Genomic DNA, 21,058 nt, shown 5'->3' with positions numbered 1-21,058 from the left:
TCTCTCTCTCTCTCTCCTTAATTCACTTTCTTCTCTTCCATCTCTTACTATTTCGCATTTCTCCTCCACCTTCTTTCTTTACTTAAACTCAAAACTAGTTAGAGCTAAGAAAACTATGTGCTACAAGAGAGAGAGAGAGAGAGAGAGAGAGAGAGAGAGAGAGAGAGAGAGAGAGAGAGAGACCTCTAATCTGAAGGTTAATTTCAGAGACACAAGTTCTTGCGTCACTACGACATCAAAAAGTTTATCTCATCACTAAGAGTGTTTTCAGGCGCCACTAATATGATTATTCGAGTTTTACAGTGTCTTTTTTTTTTTACTTGCTAATAATGTAATAATCTTGTAAAACTGCCGCTAGAACCCTAAAAACATGCTTCATTCTCTAATTAAGACCATTTCTCTAGTTCACAGAGATAATTACCCAAGTTCTCAAAATGGTTTCTAATATTTATAAAGTGTGAATCTTGTTAATTTGCCATTAGAACCGTAAAAACATTCTTAAACACATGAACATCTTCAACTAAACCCTTTGGAATGCATTGATGGTGAGAGAACAAAGCGTTTGATTAAGAATACTGGCCTTAAGAACACACACACACACACACACACACACACACACACACACACAGATAACGTAGAACAAGACACTCAATCACAGAACATCTACAGCACAGCACATTAACAGCAATATTCGTCACTCACAGCACACACAGACAATTGGCAATACTCACTAACACACCACACCCGGAAGCCATCAGCACACGTCCCAGCAGCACGCCCTCCACCAGCCACACACGCCTGCGCAGTATAGCACACTCCCGCTGCACCGCCTTCCCCAGTGCACGGTTGGTTCTTGAAGCGGACCACGGAAAAGAGGGACACTGCCAAGAAGGAATATGTTGCTGGAATGTCAGTGAGATCTTGTCTTTCACAGTACAATCGATAAGGAAGTAAGTTCAAATAATCACTAGGAATTTGCGAATAATGCGTGGATTTTCAAAATGTTTCGTCTTTTCTTTAGTTTCAATAGGTTCTTATGGATGTTGTTGGAGGTTCTCAAGGCGTGTTTCATGACTAATGATGAATGAATAATGTTATTTTTTTTCAGCTCCGCGTAATCTTGAAAAAAAAAAAAAAAGACATGAAACCGAGAATAATAATCTCGATCTTTAGCCTCCAAAGCTTACATTAACCCTCAATAAACTAAACACTGAAGCATTTGAGAATATAAACCCGTGTAATGGGGTGCAGTGTGCCCCGTGGGGCCTGGGCTGGTGGAGTAAATCAAATTCTGATGTCCTCTTCAAAAATATATTGTAGTGAAAATACATGAGACCATGGTCATTAAGATACTGGAAAGAAAGAAATGAGCACTCTGTCCTGCTGAAAGGCGTTCACTAAGCAAGACAGTTTACAAATCCCTCGCAAGAGATAAACAAGCAGCAATTCAATGACAGCAAACAATGGAGAAGAAAAAGACAATGCAAAGTAAACTTAATCTGATATGAAGGGAGAAAAAAGATAAACGCAGTACATACTCAGCCAACATGAGACAAAAGGCCGAAATGTAGATTCACAACCTGCATGAAGCGAAAGAGCTAAGTGCAATGTGTAGTGCCTGGGACATTAGTATTAAGTTAGTAATTATTATGGTATCAGAGACCGCATTGTGACTGTAATATCACAAACAGACAGACGTACAGACATACCATGTTGGGAACGGTCTGAGAGAGAGAGAGAGAGAGAGAGAGAGAGAGAGAGAGAGAGAGAGAGAGAGAGAGAGAGAGAGAGAGACGATAATCAGCTGTGAATTAAAAGTATTATTTCACTCCGGTCGGCAGAGGGAGAACTGAGCTGTTCGGAAAAATGTCTTTCATTTAAGTAACACCAGTAGTAATACCAATCCTATCACTTACAATTGCGTCCGCGCCTGTCCTATTGTGACGACTGCCAATGATTTTGGGAGGGGGAGGATACTAGATCACTCAAGGAGACTGTGGGATCAGCGCTCGAAAGATCCCCTTGACTCCTTCTCACACAGTACCAACTCGTGCTTCATCTGAGCAGATAGCGACGAATACCTTTTCTCTGTGCTGGATATCCATGTGTGTGGTTTTGATAGGCTAATGTTTTGTGAAAAATAGGAAAGTGATATTATTGTGTTGGCGGTGGTATTGAAAGAGAAAAGGGAGAGGGGGGGGATGAAGTTCCACCACTTGGTACACTTCTTCCATAAAAAGCTGTGTGTTCAGTCCACCAGACCAATTAGTGATTGTTATTGAGAAAATAAATAATCGAGTCGCGGGTGTCGCCGCAGTGAAAAAAAGTCGTGTAGTGGGGCTGTGTGAAGTATATAGTGTGTGAAGTAGTGGGGCTGTGTGGGGCTGTGTGAAGTATATAGTGGGGCTGTGTGAAGTATATAGTGGGGCTGTGTGAAGTATATAGTGGGGCTGTGTGAAGTAGTGGCCGGGGCTATAGTATGTATTGAGTTTTTATTGTATTTACTTTGTGGTGAGTGGTGTATCCTTTTCCGGTGAACTGACTTGTAAGTCGAAATTACGTGATTGTGGGGGGAAAGTTTACTTGATATTATTAAATCTGTTTATTTATTTATTTGTTTATCTATTCATTTATTTTTTCCTCTAATTAAATTTATTGAAAAGTTGGTGAATCTGTATTCTTGTGACAACCATTTGAAATTATAACCAGTGCCTTTAAGCTCAGCTACAGCCACCATTTGTTAAAAATAAAGCTCTAGATTTAAAATTTTTCATAATCTTTTTCTTATATTTTCCCCGCATTACAAATGTAACTCAACCTACATGAGGCAAAAAACAAATCCTTCCCAAGGAGCAAGCAAAAGTATAAAAGCTCCCTAGGGATTGCAACATTAAAGAAAATATAAACGTTATGAAGCTCACTGCGCGAAAAAAGCAAGTATTTTGTGGCTTACTGTTTGGAAATAGAAACATTATAACACTTAATGCATAAAAGGAAAATATTTTGAAGCTTATGTAATAAAAATATAAACATAATGAATATTACTGCATAGAAATAAAACATTTTGAAGCCTATTGCATGAAAATAAAACCATTCTAAGGCCTACTGCATAGAAATATATCATTCTGAGATTTACTACATGAAAATATGTTATTTGGAGGCTTACTTTTTAGAAATAGAAAGATTTTGAAGCCTACATCATCAAAAAATAATATTCTGAGCTTAGTATATGAAAACACAAAATTATGAAGTTTACTGCTTGAAGAGAAATTCCTCCCATCGGGTAAATGACACAAACCCATGGGACGCCATTAGCAAAAATATACAAAATCACATGTGGTAAATTGTCTCCAAACAAAGACTCACAAACTAGTTCTGTTCTGGACCAGTTCTGGTCTAGATCAGTTCAGGGGAGGTTGTGAACTTGGGTTACCATCAAAGTTAGTTGTGATCTCTCAACGTTTCTTTTTGTCTCAATTGGGCGTTAAGGCAAAATTTTATTTACTACTATTAGAGAGAGAGAGAGAGAGAGAGAGAGAGAGAGAGAGAGAGATCGTTCTTCGTTTGTCATCTTTACTATAACGAAGTGGCAGAAGTGTTGGTGGTAGTATTGTTGTTGTTGTTGTTGTTATTGTTATTGTTATTGTTGTTATTGATGTTGTTGGTGGTGGTGGTGGTGAGGTATTGCTATCTCACTCCTTCATCTGCTTTCTCCTCATCACCTCTACGGAAAGCAAATAGCGTTAATGAGGAGTTACCTGGAGGAGGCCGTGACAGCAAGACCAGGTGCATTACAAACAAAAGAACATGATGAAATAAGGAAGCTGCAGAAAACCATGAAGACTACACTTGGTAGCCAGTGTAAGGAACTTTAATAATCATCATCTTCAACCATAAATTTGACTAATCTTCTTTTAAACCTCCCTAATGGTTCACCAATACCAATCTGATTAATGAGTTGATTTTTTCATCTACCATTATATTAGCGAAATAAGTAACTCTTCTCTTTTTTTAATCTAATATTTTTTCGAGATTCAACTCATTATTTCTTGTATCTTGATTATTGTGCCATAGAAGCTGACTAATGTTGCCATTGTTGTATCCCCCACAGCACTTAAGTCCTGAATCAAACTAATAGTTCAATGGTAATAAGATAACTGGTGGTTTTCCTGTCTGTCTCCTTCGCTCCATCCATGACCTGCTATCCACCTCTGCTCTCCCTCCATGCTAATCCCATCACTCCAGAAACAGTTAAATAAACGTGCTTTCAATGAGTCTCACTTTACGGGTTGCGCCGCCTCGAATGCCAACACGGTGTCGTACAGGGCGGCGCCGCGGGTCTCAGGCAACATCGAGGTGACCCAGCACGCGATGAGGCAGGAACACCCAAATATTATGGATGGGGCGATGCTCCACGAACTTGGCTGAAAGGAAACGAAAAGAGAACTGAAGGAAAACTAAAGACTGGGCACTGGATTGAAAAAAGATACTCTAATACTGTTTAACCTAACCTAACATAATCTATTCGTGGAAAGAGTGGTAACCCTACCACGTATCTAAACAAGAATAACAATGGATATGCCGTAAGGAGCGTGGCACTCCATTGTTGCCAACGTCACCTGACATGGCACTGCGGCTAGTTGGTTATTCTAACCTAACAACCAAAAAGATGATCACTGAATCTAATACACTGAATTTTATAATGAAGGTTGCATTCTGGTATTTCGGAATCGCTGCATTGACCTTCCTAGCCTCACCTATTGGACCAGGATTCAAATCAATGCCTGTGAACAACCATTAGTCCTCAATTACACGCTTTACCATTGTACCACTAAGCTACCATCTAACCCTAACGTATCACAGCAAAACGTAACCTAGGTACCATCTCTAACAAGCTTATCTAACCTGACTGAACCTAGCATAGAAAACAGGAAGGAAAATTAAAACAGGTGACTTACTAATACGCTGACGAGGAAGGACGCTAACACAGATCCTATGCGAGCCATCATTGAGGCGTTCCCCATGCCCCACGTCCTCACCTCCGTTGGGAATAGTTCTCCAGTGTACAGAAAGAGAATCTGGTAAGCTGCATTGAGTGTCATCTTACCCAGAAGAGCCAGCGTCATCACCAACCACCTGAGCTCTGTTAGTGAGGAAGAAGGACAGGGAAAAACAGGAATAAGGGACAAAGACACAAGGAAAGACAAGGGAAATGATGGAGATAGACACAAGGAATGTAGAATAAGATTTAACCGTGCACTGCGAATGACAAGTTCCTATGACCTCTAACTCCTAATCTCTTGCCTATCTGCTACACTAGTCGAGGTGGAGGTGAAAGCAAGAAGACATGCCCCATTCAGAGCTCTTACACTCACCAGCATTGAGTTTGGACCTAAACCCTAACCTTCACTAAGCTCAACGCACCCGGGATGAAGGGAAGGGCAAGAAGACACGCCCCAGTCAGGAAGTAAAACACGATGTTGGAGAGCCTTCTTCCGAACCGCTCCACAAGAGGAATGGTGAAGGTGGACCCAGGGATCTCCACCAGACCGCTGACTGCCATGTATATGAAGGGATCTGAGCTGAAGAGGTCCCCGCCCAACGAGAGTCCGGAGTACCCCATGGATGTGGCGAAGTAACAGAAGAACAGCATCAGGGTTATCCTTCGCATCCTTTTTGTCCTATGCCGAGGAAGATAACAGAATAAGAAAGTTCATTGTGTGATCCATTGTTCGACTGAGATAAGAAAAAAAAGGAAAAATGGACAGAAATGAGAGTTAAGAGATCAATTCTTTACAGAGATGAGCAGAGAAGGAAAGCGCAATAAGACAAGTCCCTTAAGGAGTTTTTTTTTTTCATGTTAGTACCTACAGCGCCTGTAGGTATACTTGAAGAGTATGGGAATCGCCGTTCAGCTTCCATCCATTAGCAATTTTATTTATAGTGTCACCACCAAAGCACATCTTTGGTGTAAGGTAATTACACCTCCACCTAGAACCTGATTATCAAGATGACATGTAGGTAACTTTAAACCACTCGACAAATGATTAAGTTTCAAGACGACACGTGGTGGGATTTGAACCTAAGCATGGATATCTACCCGATCCCACCTTACCCACTACGCCACTTCCTCCCTTATGATAAATAAGAGAAACAGGGCAAGAATGTGCATTAATTAAGAGATTCACAGTCCTGCACAGATAAGGAAAACCGTGTTAGAAAGTGCAGCACGTTATCGTTTAAATAGTGGCTCTTCCTTTTCCTTGTCCCTCACCTGACCAAAACCAAGAAGGACTCCAAGAACTGCGACACCTTCTGCCATCTGCCCTTCCGCTTTTGCCGCCCGCTGTCTGCGGACTGGAAAGGCACAATGTCACACAGGGAACATGACGTGGCGCTCAGAGGAACACTCTGTGCTGCAGAAGGTATCTGTGACTGAGTTATGGTGCTTCATTAAGGTCACATGGTACTGGATGAGGTGGTGAGAGAGTGCTGTGAGATATTTGTAAGTCAAAATCAAACCTATAACATTAAGATCATCAGTTGGAAAGAAGAGAGGAGATGTCGGGAGAGTATTGTTAGATGAAAACATCTTCCAGACAGCAACTTGAATCTGAGCTTTGCCACAAAGCCGCCCAGTCCTTTGAAATAATGCTCGATACTAATGTCCAACAAATTGCAGCCTTCCTTTGACACACACATGAGAAAATGGGGAATCATGCAAAGAATGAAAATAGATAAAAGAAAAAAAAAGGAATACAGAAGTAACAAACATCAGAAAACCTGCAGACCGTTCCAAAACTTGTGTGGACGCTCTGACCAAGAGACAAACCACAAGTAATTCAAAGAACAAAATCACAAAGCAAAAGAAACGAATGGAAAATGATAAGATTCTTAACACCCTTCATCTCCCTAATCTCCTGACCTCCCGAAAGATCTCCTCCATAAGGTTCTGTAGGTCCTTGGCGGGCGGTAGGGTGGTTTTGTTCCAGCGGGCGACCCTCTGCAGCACCTTGAGGGCCTCCGTGTGGCGCCCCCGCACGATGAGCCACCGAGGAGATTCATCAATCAGCCTGGGAAAGTAGGGCAGGATTCAGGCCAGGTTGGGGGCAAGTGAAAAAGGATTAATCTTTTTTTGTTTGTTAATTATAACATGTGGGCTTTTCACTGGTATTTCTGGGCTAAAGGGAGTATTTTTTGGGGTACCTCCTATCTCAAAGCCCATCCTCCGATCGGATTTTCCATTTTATCGCTTTTAATTCAGAAAGGAGATCACTGTGAAAAATGGACGCAGGTGAACGTTCTATTTCCAAAGAGCCAAAAAAAGTTTTGCTGTCTTTCTAATTTGTCTCCATTGTTTCCAGTTTTTCAGCTCTCTCTCTCTCTCTCTCTCTCTCTCTCTCTCTCTCTCTCTCTCTCTCTCTCTCTCTCTCTCTCTCTCTCTCTCTCTCTCTCTCTCTCTCTCTCTCTCTCTCTCTCTCTCTCTCTCTCTCTCTCTCTCTCTCTCTCTCTCTCTCTCTCTCTCTCTCTCTCTCACCACAGCAGTGGCAGCAGAAGAAGGCAGGGCAGGGCGAGGTAGAAGTTTTGCCAGCGCCAGTCCCGTACCAGGGCGCTGACTCCAGCCATCACTGCCATGCCAAAGCACCACGGCAAGAAGATGAGAATGCCGGCTGTTGACCGCCACCGCTCCTCAAAGATCTCCATTACTGGCAACAAAGATAGATAGATGGTCGTTCCCATTCTCATAATGGCAACGGTGCTCATGACAAAGCAAAATGGTAAGATTCTTGAGGAAATGAGTGGCATGACAACTTTTCCATCATCCTTTTTTTTTTTGTTATGGCCTACAGCACCTGTAGGCATATTTGAGGAGTATATGTGGGAAGCGCTGTTCAGCTTCCACCCATTAGTGGCGCAGGCAATTTCATTTATAGTGGTACCGATATTAGGGCCCATATTATCACCCGAGCGCATCTTTGGTGTAACCACCTAGAGCCTGGGTATCATGGTGACATGTAGGTAACCACTCGACAAATGGCATAGCTTCAAAGTGGTATGCGGTGGGATTCGAACCTATGTGTGGACGTCTGCCACGCTCACCACCTTAACCACTACGCCACCACCTCACTACACCTTTTCCTTACCTAACGTGAAGCCAGAGTGGACGATACACGGGTGCAAGAAGCCCATAATGAAGCGAAGAACAAAGATAGGCGTCAGGCTGGGAATCCACGGCAGAATGATGGTGGCGGTCTGGAAGCACACACTCCCCACAAACAATGTCTTCTTGCGGCCAAACCTACAGCAGAGAGAGAGAGAGAGAGAGAGAGAGAGAGAGAGAGAGAGAGAGAGAGAGAGAGAGAGAGAGAGAGAGAGAGAGAGAGAGAGAGAGAGTAATAAGACAGAAACGGTGATGTTTAGTAATTAGGAGAGCAGAAGGAGATCAGAGAGAAGTTGTGATAAGACAAAAATGGTGATGTTTAGTAATCAGGATAGCATCAAGTTTGATAAAGTTACAAGTAGATAAAGAAGATTGATACATCTATCAAATCATTACTTGACAGAGTTTATAATTTTGTGAGGAACTAACTGACAAACTGAACGAGTGAATAAAGGACCAACTAAGTATCTGACAGAATGGAGTAGCCAATAACTTGAGTAGCGTTAGCAGACTTTTAGTGATAAAAAAATTGTTAGTGCCGCGTCAACAGGGATCTTTTAAAGATGAAACAAAATTACAGAAAGGAATGATAGGTGGAAATTGATATGTTTTATAAGTGATCTGCCTCGTGTACACCTCCAGGCTTCACACAGCTTCCCTCGCGCTCTTTTATCCCTTCGTACGCACCTGTCTGACAGCCAACCGCTCAGTGACGACCCAGAGATGCTGCCGAAGAAGTAGGCACTGCTGAACAGCCCTCGCAGGAACCTTCTGTCACACACCAGCTGGAACTACGCGTCCAGAGAGAGAGAGAGAGAGAGAGAGAGACGATCCATAAGTTGATATGTTACGTCAAGATGTTTCTTTCATACATGTTTTCTTGAATGAAAAAAAAAAAAACTAGCCTTGGTAAGTATAGTGCTATGTTTGCGTTTTCTATTACGTGAATCTTGAAAGCTCCTCTCATTTTATTCTGTGCTGTCAGTGATAAGTATGTCACCATTAAGCAACATATCACCGTGATGTATACCGAGCTCAGGACAATACAAAAGGATAATAATAACATAAACAAACAACCAGCAGCGTCACTCGTTCATTAATTCGTGGTCATGTGAAGTTTTCATGCGTGGTCATCCGTCTTCTTTCTTTGCACCCAAGACAGCTTACATGACTCCTCACGGCAAATGGCAAATGGCAAATGGCAGCATGGCAACCTTTGAGATCGTCTACCAACCCTGTGGTAGCCCTCTTAACAGAGGGTTCCACAGGGGACGGAAATTAAGTGAGCTCAGGAAGGCCAAAAATGTACCATGGTCTAGAGCTGGGTGATTAATTGAATCTAATGTTTAGCGTGTGTGGTTGCCGTGTGATTGGCTGGTAGAGGTCGCCTTGGCTCCAGAGAGAAGGGCCACAGAACAGTGTGGGGAAGTTCCCTGTACTACGGAGATCACAGAGTGTGTCATGTAGGGATGCCTTACCGTAGGCTCTGTATGGTTCTTGGTTCCTTTGGACAATTAGATATATGCAATAAGCCTCAGCTAGCCTGTTAGTTCTGGACCCTTGCCCCTGAGTGACCCTGGCTTCAACTTAATCATCTGTGACACCGTACAGCCTCTAAGCCTTACTGCTACTCGCTACCCGCTACCACATACTGTACCGTCACCGCTACACACGCACAGCATAAACACACATACAGATATGCACCAACAAATCAGAGGAGAGTGGAGGAATGTAAAGCTTGCAACTGATGTACAAAAAATATAAAAGAGAAAAAGTAACATAATGAATTTGACTCAAGTTATACAAACACAAACAACTACCCCCCCCATGGTCCCCCAACACACCTCAGAGGTCAGAGTGCGGCCGTACACAGTGTTGTTGAAGGCCCAGCTGGTGCACGGCCTGGACGAGCCACCTGGCGCACCTGGTAGGGAGCACGACCTGGAAAGCACAGATAAGGAGGTATATATGCTTTCTGTCTGTCTGTCTGTCTGTCAAGTAGGTAGATTGACAGTAGATTAAATAAATTCAGTTGAGAGATCGATCTCTCTGTCTGTCGGTAGATAATGCCGTCTGTCTGTGTGCTGATGGACAGGTGAATAAGTTCGTCTGTCTGTCTGTCTGTCCGTAGCTGAGTACCTTAATTGGTCTGTTGGTCTGCCTGTTTTTCTATATATCCATTTCTTTGTTATTATTATAGTTACCATTATTATTATCATTATCATTCCTGTTATCGCTATTCACATTTCACTATACTATTTTTTACACTTATCGTTATCATTATCAACATAAAAAAATATAAGGTTATTGCTCTCTCTCTCTCTCTCTCTCTCTCTCTCTCTCTCTCTCTCTCTCTCTCTCTCCTTATATAGCACCTAAATACAAAAAATATCACAGTATCATTATTGATAATTAAACTAAAACATTATCTACCTCACACACACACACACACACACACACACACACACGTACTCATCATCATCATCAGCAGCAGCAGCAGCATCAACCAAGCCCAGGGTCGCGTTAGCCAGACCAGCAGCGGCAGGTGAGACAGGTATGGTGTCGGTGGGATTGTCTTCAGGTGTGGCGGCAATGCAGGTGTGCGGAATGTTGGGCACGGCAAAGGTGGGCGAGAATATGAACATGGGCAGCTGCGTGTACACTGTGGACAAGAGGGAGGGTAGATGGGTGTTGATGGGCGTGAGATAGATTGAAGAGGGTGGGAGCCCATGTTTTTTTTGTTTTTTTTCATTTTGAAATTTCACTTTTAAATATTTTTCGCTGAACCGGTGCTTGAGACCATAGATTATATCGTTCAGGGATGTGTTTTTTGTAAGATTAAATCCCCTTCCCCCAAGGCCATATTTAAATGTCCCGCGCTGTTGCGTTCATCGCGTGAGTCACGAGCGAAAAAATGAGTGACTCAATGCTTGTTTCAACGTAAAAGATTTGATATGAATATTTTCTTTTGATAACTTACAACTTTTGGTCTCTTAAAGGCGGGTTCACACGTGTGAACCCGCCTGAAATTGCAAGTCGCTAGAAGTATCAACCGAGCCCTTCTAGTCGGAACACATGAACACATAGCAACTGGAAAATATCGGCTGGTTGGTGAGAAGTGAATGTAAACAAACAGCTTCCCAACAAGATGTCTTCCTCCGATGCCGAAATGGTTATTTAATCTTAAAAAGACTGCACAATCTCGATCAAATTAAATCATCACAAGTATTCAATCCTCACCTCCAACAACACCCTGCGTAGAGGAGAACAGTCATCGGAGAGTGGCAGCTGTCTCATCGAACGTCGATTTGCGTAAACTTTTTTTGCTGTATAATTCATTTTTGGGATCCCAGATGTGCTTTTTCCTTCACCAACTCTAATATCTTCTCTACATCTGGACACCACCTTTTCGAATCTTTCTCCGTGACGTCACAACGTAAACAAATTGGTAAATCGACTGAACAAGACCAATTTTTTGTTTTTTTGTTTTTTGCGACTGGTTTCTCCAGTCTATAGGCACCGATATTCACCCGGAAACACTACCAACTTGCAATTTTAGTCGCATAGTGACACTTATGAACCCGCCTTAAACATCTAGGATCGAGAAATAGTGAGAGGATGGCTCCACCCACTTCTGACAACACTTCTGCCTCATTACTTGCTTAGACGTACAAAAGGGGAAAGTTGTCATGCCTTAGCATTTTTACTTTTCAGAAATAACGATCTTACAGGCATGAATTGAAGAGAATTAAAATCAGAAATTCCTCAATAAGAAAAAAAAAGAAAAGACAAGAAACTAATAAACGACAGCTGGACTGAATCGTCGCCTCCCCTCTCCCCTCCCTCACGCGTGCTATCTCCCCCTCCAAGACGCTTGCCTCACCACACGCCTCACTGCCACCCCTCTCCACCATCTCTTTACATCATAAGACTACAATTATCTTTCCAAACACTGTTTTTTCTCACCACCTTTATCAGAACAACTATACATCACACAACTCTCACAATAACACTATTACAAAAGATTATTTTGAGACAGAGGTACAAAGTTGGACCAGACGAGTAATAATTACTTCACTATCATTATTTCACTTCATCACCATAACAACGACTCAGAGAATGTCCAGTTCAGTCGAAAAACAGCAAATTGCAGTGACGCTCCTGATGGCTCTTTCAGAACCCTCACGTGAGAGTGAATGATATTTTCTACAAAAGCGGGGATCTGATACATGATCTTTCTATCATGCTCCAGGAAGTCACCATTGTATACACAATCATGCGTGAAAATTTCATGTCAATCAAAACAAGGACGAAGTGAGAAAAATCTTTAGGAGCGAATATCTCAAAAGTAGAATTTTTACACAACATAAATTTTTACAAAATTGTTATAAATTCTAATCGACTTTCGCTTGGCATCATTTTAAACTAAATTTAAAATGCAATTTTTTTGTTGAATTTAGATTATTGATACTGTTAATAGAAAACGAGATACAGACAGGAAAGTGAAAGAAGTTTTTTGAAAAGAAAAATCCTCGAAAAAGAAAATAATGAAAACTCTCTCTCTCTCTCTCTCTCTCTCTCTCTCTCCATATATATATATATATATATATATATATATATATATATATATATATATATATATATATATATATATATATATATATATATATATATATATACACACACACACACACACACACCAGTTCTCAAACTTTTTAACTCGTCGAATGAAGTTTCAAAATCTCCATCGACTCCTTATCTTTTAATTCGAGGAAAATAATTCTGACAATAAAAACCTTGTGCATTAGGAGTGGTAGTAGTAATAATAGTAGTAGTAGTAGTAGTAGTAGTAGTAGTAATTTTTTTACATCAATGGTGGCGGCCAAGAGGATAAAACATTACAAAAATATAAACTGCAATTTGCCACTCCGAAAAGAAACAGAACATGCTATATCCAAAACAATGGCCAGTCTAGTTAGCAAGTTTTCCCGACACTTCTCTCTTTTAAGATGGCAAGTTGTAGGAACGGACAGTGGAGCTGGGAGACAATGAGGGTTGGTTGAAGGTGGTGGTGTCAGCGCTGCTTAAGTTTCTCAAGAATAATTGTAACTGAAAAAGTGATTGCTTATGGTTTGAATTCAAGAACTTTTTTTTTTTCTAATGTAATGGTATCTGCCTGATTTTGTTCAGATTTTTACAAATTATAATATAGATTCTAGATTATAAGGTTTCCAGATGGAAGTTTCAATAGTCCCTTAGACCCCAACAGCGATATTCACTGTCCCTCCGGTTATACATCGATCCTCTTTCGATCCCCTGGATATTCAATCACCATTTGGATGGTTCCATCGAACCCTGAGACTTGATATCGACCATTTTGAGAACCACTGCTCTACTCAAGCAGGTACAATATTGTGGTTTCTTTATAACTTCTTTTTTTTTTATTCTTTTCCTTCATTTTCCGTGTCTCTCCATGCAATTCTAATCAGTCTGACACCCCACCACTTTTCTCTCTCTCTCTCTCTCTCTCTCTCTCTCTCTCTCTCTCTCTCTCTCTCTCTCTCTCTCTCTCTCTCTCTCTCTATATATATATATATATATATATATATATATATATATATATATATATATATATATATATATATATATATATATATATATATATATATATATATATATATATATATATATATATATATATATATATATATATATATATATACTCACGCAGGCTAATCATGACCAGAATGTACAGGTTCCATCTTCTGGTTTTCAAGGAGGCCAAGAGATCGTCAAACTTCTTGTCTGTCCCTGCCATCCTGCCCAGAGCCGAGGCGAGACTGACGATGCTCCTGGCTGGCACCTGCACGCTTCTTCTACTCGTCTTGATTTGCAACGACACGCCCCCCCACCCTCCACCTCTCTCTCTCTCTCTCTCTCTCTCTCTCTCTCTCTCTCTCTCTCTCTCTCTCTCTCTCTCTCTCTCTCTCTCTCTCTCTCTCTCTCTCTCTCTCTCTCTCTCTCTCTCTCATTTCTTCTTGATTCTTGGATTACAGCACAGTAGTAGTAGATGTAGTAGTAGCAGTAGTAGTAGTAGTAATAGTAGTAGTAGTAGTAGTAGTAGTAGTAGTAGTAGTAGTAGTAGTGGTAGGGGAGGCGGTAGCGTATTGGATATGGTGGTGAGCGTGGGATCGGGCAGACATCCCTGCGTAGGTTGGAATCCCACAACGTGTCGCCTTGAAACTTTGTCATTTGTCGAGCGGTTTAAAGTTACCTACGTGTCACCATGATACCCAAGTTCTAGGTGAGGAGTAATTGCCTTACACCAAAGATGCACTTGGTTGGTGGTATGGGCCCTAATATGGATACCACTATAAATAAGATTGCATGCGCCACTAATGGGTGGAAGCTGGACAGCGCTTCCCATACTATTCAAGTAGACCTACAGGCGCTATAGGCTATAATATAAAAAGCAGAAAAAAAAATATGGAGAGAGAGAGAGAGAGAGAGAGAGAGAGAGAGAGAGAGAGAGAGAGAGAGAGAGAGAGAGAGAGAGAGAGAGAGAGAGAGAGAGAGAATGGTGGGGATAGGGGTCTAGGTGGTGAAAAGAGAGTGGGTTTAGTCGGATGAACGAGAGGGAGAGGGAGAGAAGAGAGAGGATTGAGTGATTCTTGGTTTTAATTAGCAAAAATTTTGTGTTAGATTAAATAGAGGGGAATATTTAAAAGACAATTTTTCGCATCTTTTCCTATTAATTCTCTCTCTCTCTCTCTCTCTCTCTCTCTCTCTCTCTCTCTCTCTCTCTCTCTCTCTCTCTCTTCCATCTTTCACTATTTTTAATTTTTCCACCTCCTTCTTTATTCAAACCTCAAACTAAAACTTCTTATAGCTAAGGTTACTACATGCTACAACGCATTGAAGAGAGAGAGAGAGAGAGAGAGAGAGAGAGAGAGAGAGAGAGAGAGAGAGAGAGAGAGAGAGAGAGAGAGAGAGAGAGAGAGAGAGAGAGAGAGAGAGAGAGATGGACATAAAGAAAACGTAAATAGAAACAATACCATTTATTTATCTCCAGTCAACGTAACAAATCATAACAAAACATCACTTCACTCATCTTGTCACCACTGATGGAGTAGGAAAGAAACATGGCGGAGTGTGTGTGTGTGTGTGTGTGTGTGTGTGTGTGTGTGTGTGTGTGTGTGTGTGTGTGTGTGTGTGTGTGTGTGTGTGTGTGTGATGATGCGGTGTGACTGGCTGGTCTGTAAAGAAGCTGGACTCCAGGGTTGAGGTGAGTGGTGTCTCCTGGTAACTGGACAGTGGTTCAAATAAGACTCACCGTTCTTGTGCGATCGCTGCGTGTCGCCGCGATAGGATGGGTTTTTGGCGGACATGATCTGTTCCTCAGTCGTTTCAGAGGCGTGCCCACACCCATAGTTATCCAGAGTTGGGGATGCGCCTCGTCCGCTACATCAGAGAGTGCCCCGCCAGCTCTCCTTCACTGCAGCCTCCACGGCGTCCTGCCGCCGTTCGGGCCGCCACTCCGCCTCGTCGTCACTGGACAGGGACGCCACCTCTGAGTCGTGGTACTGCCCGTCACTCTCGGTGTGGTCGTGGCCTTGGCCATACTGGAGCAGCTTCAGGTTCACCATTAGGAGACACTCCTCGAACACTTTGAACGAGTAAGTGGTTCTCCGCAGCACGAGATTGTCAGTTTTGCGACACTGGCGGCAGGCGACACTCTCGCCCGCCACCTCAGCCCACCTGAGGCAGGCGTTGCAGTAGGGCAGCTGCAGCCCGTCACTCTGGTCATGCATGAACTCCTGCACCAGATCAGCGGCACCGTGGCTCACCAGCGCGGACACCTCCATCTCGCCCAGGCGCAAGCCACCGCCGTGTGCCAGGCCCACTGCGGGCTGCCGGAACACGGGGTCCACAGGGCCGTCGTGCCGCGCGTGGCACTTGAGCACAGCCAAATGCTTCAATCGCATGTAGAAGATCGGTGCGCAGAAGATGCGGCCCATTTCCCTTCCGGTGGCACTCAATACCTTCACTGCTGAAGAGAGGCCCTGCGTGCGGAGGGCGTCCTGGGCCCGCGGCAGATCCCAACCGGAGTCGATGCTGGTGGCGTCTATGAGGACACCAGTGTGTACCGCCAAGATGTTGAGGATGCCTTCCAGGAAGAAGCCGACGGTCTGGCGGTCCAGGAAGCTGTGTGGACTTATAAAGATGTCTGGCGTGCGGCCGTCTTCCAGCTTGGGCAGCTGGCAATCAGGCAGGATGGCACAGATGACGCCCTTCTGACCATTGAGCGTGGCGAATTTGTCCCCCACCTCGGGCCGCCTCTCCTGCACCGTCTCTACCTCGTATAGCACGCGTCCATCTGGCAGGTGCCTCACACAGCAGCGGCTCACCTCACTGGGGCCCTCTGTGTCCCCTACCCGCACGTGGTAGCGTTCGTCCTTGCACATGATAACTACGTCACCCGCCTTGAGGCGCCATCCCACCTCGGCACAGGCGGCCACCTCTGCCCCGAACAGAGACTCGTGTTTACGGTAGTAGCGGAAGTGAAGGCTGGTGAAGAGGCCCCTGTCGATGGCGCCCTTGCTGAACACGAGGCCGTCCTCTTGGTTAAGGCCACGCACAGCCATCACTGCAGTGAGGGCGGACTGGCCAGAGTACATGAGCCTTGCGTTGGGCAGGTTGAGAATGAAGGCTGGCACGGCAAGGGGCGCCTCGGGAGTTTTGAGCATGGAGTAGGTGCCTCGGTGGGCGAGCAGCTCAGACACCACTGGCTGTCCCATGGCCTGTTTCTGCATCTTGCACGAGCCGAGGCGCCGCACGCCTGGGTTAGTGCTGCCCACGGGAGTGGCAGCGCTCACGATGCCGTGACTCAACACAGCCTGCAGCTGGCAGTAGTCCACACCCGGCCTGCACAGGTCAGCTGCCGTCTCAGCGATAAACACCGCGCTGTTTTCAAGCGGGTCCAGGAAGTCCACCACGCCCTTCTTCCACAGATCATTCAGCAGGAGGCGACACTCCCTCAAGGCGACCAGGTCGTCACAAGTGAGAGCGAGGGAGCCGCCCTGCACCACCAAGAGCGGCCGCACCGGTCTGCCACCCGATGTGTCAATGTGAAGGTCATGGTTCCTGAGGTGGACACCCAAGTGGATGGTGTGGCGGCGGCGGTACTCCACCAGGCGAGCCTTGATCAAGCACAATGGAGCCTCTGCATTGCCCACCCACCGGCCGTCCACGAACACCTTGCCCAGGTGGTCTGGCGTGCATATCTCTTCCGCTGTGAACAGCTTCACCGGCAGCATCTGCAGTGCCTGTTGCACGTGTGTGGGTTCCACGGGACGGCACAACGCGGCGCCCAGGGCCAGGTGCTCGGCGAGGCCCACGTGCTCGTTCTCGGGCGTCTCCATGAGGCAGAGGAAGCCTACGATACTAGTGTGCAGCTGGTGGGGCACAGCACCCTGCCCATTCATCACCTTGTCCTCACCGTTAACGGTGCGCACCTGAGAGAGGTACTGCATGTAGTTGAGGCGCTCCAGATTTTGCGTGACGCCCGTCATGGCGCCGCGCCCCTCTCCCCAAGTGCCCGTCCTGAACGCCTTGCACATCTTCTCACCAACAATGTTATGATGGAACTGGAAAATGTTCAAAATGTCAAATTTTTCTGACAAGATCTTTTCATCTTTCTTCAGCAGGCAGGCACGGTTCTCCCCGAAGATGCGGTGGTCATCCTCGTAGTGGTCCTCGCTGCCCAGCTCGTCTGGCCACACCGCCCGGGGCTTCCTGTACTGGTGGTCTATAGTGGCACGAGCCCGAGTCAAGATTGGCTTCATCACGGAGCTGAAGAGGCTGCTGACGAAGGAACCGGGTGTCACCAGCATTCTGTTCCCCAAGTGCAGTGGGTCGTCAGCAGGCTGCCGTCCACACATCACCAGCAGTAGTTGGTTGGTCATGAAGGCGAGGTAGAAGGCTCTGTGCAGCAGGCTGCCCCCGACATGAGGCACCAACACCCTCTCCAGCACCTCACTCATGGCCGTGTTCCTCCACACCCTCTTGGCGGTCTGACGCAAGGCTCTGAGGGCCTCCTGCTGTGAAGGAAGTGTGAGGGCGGCCGTCACCATGTGGGTTGCAGAGGGTACATCTTCACACCCCTGTAGCATCACTTCCAGTAACGCTGTCAGCCGCCGTGTGTACTCCAGATCTTGCTTAGCCTCCTCCTGACGCATCTCGGCAAACCTGGTGGCAATCCTGAGCAGCGCAGCGTGGTGCTGCTCGCTCCTCTCACACTTCCGGTGTACCTGAAGCAGGTCCTGAGCCGCCACATCGGGCACCTGGGTAGCCGCCACTAAGTAGTCCACCACTGCTTCCGCCACCACAGACTTACTGCCATCCTCACACCTGAATGCATCGCGGGTCAGAGGCACCTTGGCCTTGTTGCTATCTCTGGCTCCTTTTTGTCGCCGCTGCTGACGCTGCTCTCTGAGCGGCACTATCGCAGCGAGCGTCTGCCCCAAGTACAAAAAGGACTCTGTCTCCTGCCAAGGTTTGAGTGGGCCCTGGATCCCTAATGCAGCCAACACTTTACTGAGAGACACGAGCACGTGCATCCCACGCCCAAGCGACAGTTTGACCACCAGGCCATGCTTGGCGGAGGCCAACACCGCCGTCTGGAAGGCTTCTGTGCCATTGACTGTGCTGAACACGAAACACTTGAAGGAGAACTTCTGGCTCTCCTGGCCCAGGCACTTGGTCACAAGCAGGCTGTTCTTCTTGAGCAGGTTGCGGAAAGGAATGAATTTTTCTGTTCCGTCCACGATGAAGTAGCCGCCGGGCTCACCAGGCTGTTGCCCCGCCAACACTGCCTCCTCTTCAGTGCTGCCACACGTGATGCACAGCCTGGAGCCCACCATGAGCGGGATCTCTCCCAGGAACACCCGGTGGGAAAAGGCCCTCACCTGGCTACCGGGAGCGTCCTCACAGATGTAGGAGGCCCGTACAGTGAGAGGGAGCAGATAGGAGCGTTCCTCCTGGCGGCACACCAGCGGCGTGTACTGCACGTTACCGGGCATCACGCCATTCAGCCGCAACACGTGTCTGCCACACTCATTCTCAAACTCGTGGCAGAACAATTCCTCCCCGTCAATCAGCTCGCTCAAGAAGGCGTTGTAGCCTTCCAGAGCCACATCTGCCAGTTGTTGCTCCTTCAGCACAACAGCAGAAACGCGCTGCCTCACCTCCAGCACGGTAGTGGCATCTTGGATGCCAACACGAACCACACTCTTCTTCCTCCTCTTCATCTGCTGCTGCTGTTGCTGCTGTTCAGAAAACTTTGGCAGCGACTCATACGTGCTCCGCGGTCTCCTAATCTTATACGGCCGAGCTCTAAGACGAGTAGTGAGGTCTCGCTTCTTGCAGCGACGAGGACGAGCCTTCTTGTCTCCGTCCTGCCTCGCCGCCCGGCCCCAGCCCTGACCCGCCTGGCCGATGTTCTTTCTCTCCACGCTCTTGGCATTTCCGATGGATTGTTCATCATTGCCACGTACAATTTGCTGTTTTTTCTTTCTCCATTCTTCACTGTTACCTTTCCTCTTCTTAATATTATCACGTGCTCCTTCCTCCTCCTCGTGCACATGAAGTTCATCTAGTCCCTCCCTCCTCCACTCCTCACCATCACTCATCATCTTCCTTATACAATCAGATGTCTCCTCTTCATGCTGCTCTTCCTCCATACACTCCTCAGCACAGTCTCTCATCCTCTTCATGACATCAATGCCTATTTCTTCCTCATCCCCCATACATTCTTCACTCCAGTTCCTTTCCCTCTTCCCAACATCATGTGTCCTCGGCTGCTGGCGGGGAGTCTGACCTCCTCCAGTGATGCAGCGCGTGTAGCTCATCCTGCAGGCACGTGAGGCGTTGTGCTGGGTCCGGTTGGCTTCTGTTTGTGTTTTCTTTCCTTATGAGTGACGCTGCTGGTCTGCTTACTGTTTACGAGTCTTCCTGGAACTCTCTTAATAGTCTTCTTGGTCTTACTGTTTATCGGTGGATCTCTTGGTCTTCAACAATTAATGAGATGACATTTGGTTTTCGTGATCTTAATGTTTGTGTCTTCTTAGTTAACAGATGTTACGGTAACTGTTGACAGATCTTCGTCTCCTTACAACAGGCTGATAACTACGATTCCTCCTCCTCTAAGCGTGACTACACAGTCTGTCTCAACACAAGATGAGCACTGAGACAAGAATATGAAGCAAGGGTCGCATCTTCTCTACACTTCATAGGAGCAAAGCCTCGTATCTTCTCTTTTTACTGCGTGACTGCAAAACTAACAAAGCGTAGTGGCACAAAACACAGAAAGAACACCGACTAACGCAGAGAGAGAGAGAGAGACAGACAGAGAGAGAGAGAGAGAAAGCAAGTATAGCAAATTACCTTCTCTGCTCTATAGTCTAGTATCTCATTGCTTGTCGCACCTCCTCCTCCCCGGACCACTAACTCCATGCACCTACCCAGTCCCATTCAAACACAACCACGCATATCCCGCAGCATAGTGGAAGATGGTGAAAGCTTGAAGAAATGTCTATATAGCGAAGTGAAACGTGTATAGTGAAGTAACGCAAAATGAAAGAGTGAGCAATGGTTAGAAGTGATACGCAGGTGTTTGAAGGATGTGAAAAGCAACTCCCATATTATAAGAAAGGATACGTGTAGTGAAGATGGAAGGGAAGGGAAAAGGTAGTGATAGCAAAATGCAAAGGAAAGGTTGTAGCTGATACGTTTTGATATAAATGAATAACTCCCAAGACAGCGAATGGATGTAAGTAGTGAAGATGGAGGGGAAATAGATAAAAAAGAAAATAAATGAATAAATAAGAAAACAGATAT

At 45.4% G+C, this 21,058-nt stretch overlaps 2 protein-coding genes across 2 annotated transcripts; both read right to left on the bottom strand.

Moving 5' to 3' along the window:
- Positions 1-4,772: 4,772 nt before the first annotated feature.
- LOC123502942 (organic cation transporter protein-like) lies at positions 4,773-13,998 on the bottom strand. Its single transcript, XM_045252235.1, has 11 exons — positions 13,889-13,998; positions 10,634-10,823; positions 10,006-10,102; positions 8,849-8,952; positions 8,145-8,299; positions 7,538-7,706; positions 6,926-7,073; positions 6,275-6,357; positions 5,425-5,681; positions 4,959-5,143; positions 4,773-4,784 (listed from the first exon to the last, which is right to left on the bottom strand). The coding sequence occupies exons 1-11, from the start codon at positions 13,977-13,979 to the stop codon at positions 4,773-4,775; spliced, it is 1,491 nt and encodes a 496-aa protein (XP_045108170.1). The 5' UTR covers positions 13,980-13,998.
- A 1,629-nt stretch (positions 13,999-15,627) lies between these two features.
- LOC123502941 (DNA-directed RNA polymerase II subunit RPB2-like) lies at positions 15,628-19,470 on the bottom strand. The gene has a single exon (XM_045252234.1). The coding sequence runs from the start codon at positions 19,468-19,470 to the stop codon at positions 15,628-15,630; it is 3,843 nt and encodes a 1,280-aa protein (XP_045108169.1).
- Positions 19,471-21,058: the final 1,588 nt, after the last annotated feature.

Source organism: Portunus trituberculatus, chromosome 13 (genome assembly GCF_017591435.1).
Source record: "Portunus trituberculatus isolate SZX2019 chromosome 13, ASM1759143v1, whole genome shotgun sequence".
NCBI classification, from domain to species: domain Eukaryota; kingdom Metazoa; phylum Arthropoda; class Malacostraca; order Decapoda; family Portunidae; genus Portunus; species Portunus trituberculatus.
The sequence above is the reverse complement of the archived record's forward strand: the minus strand, read 5'-3'. Positions and strand labels throughout refer to the sequence as shown.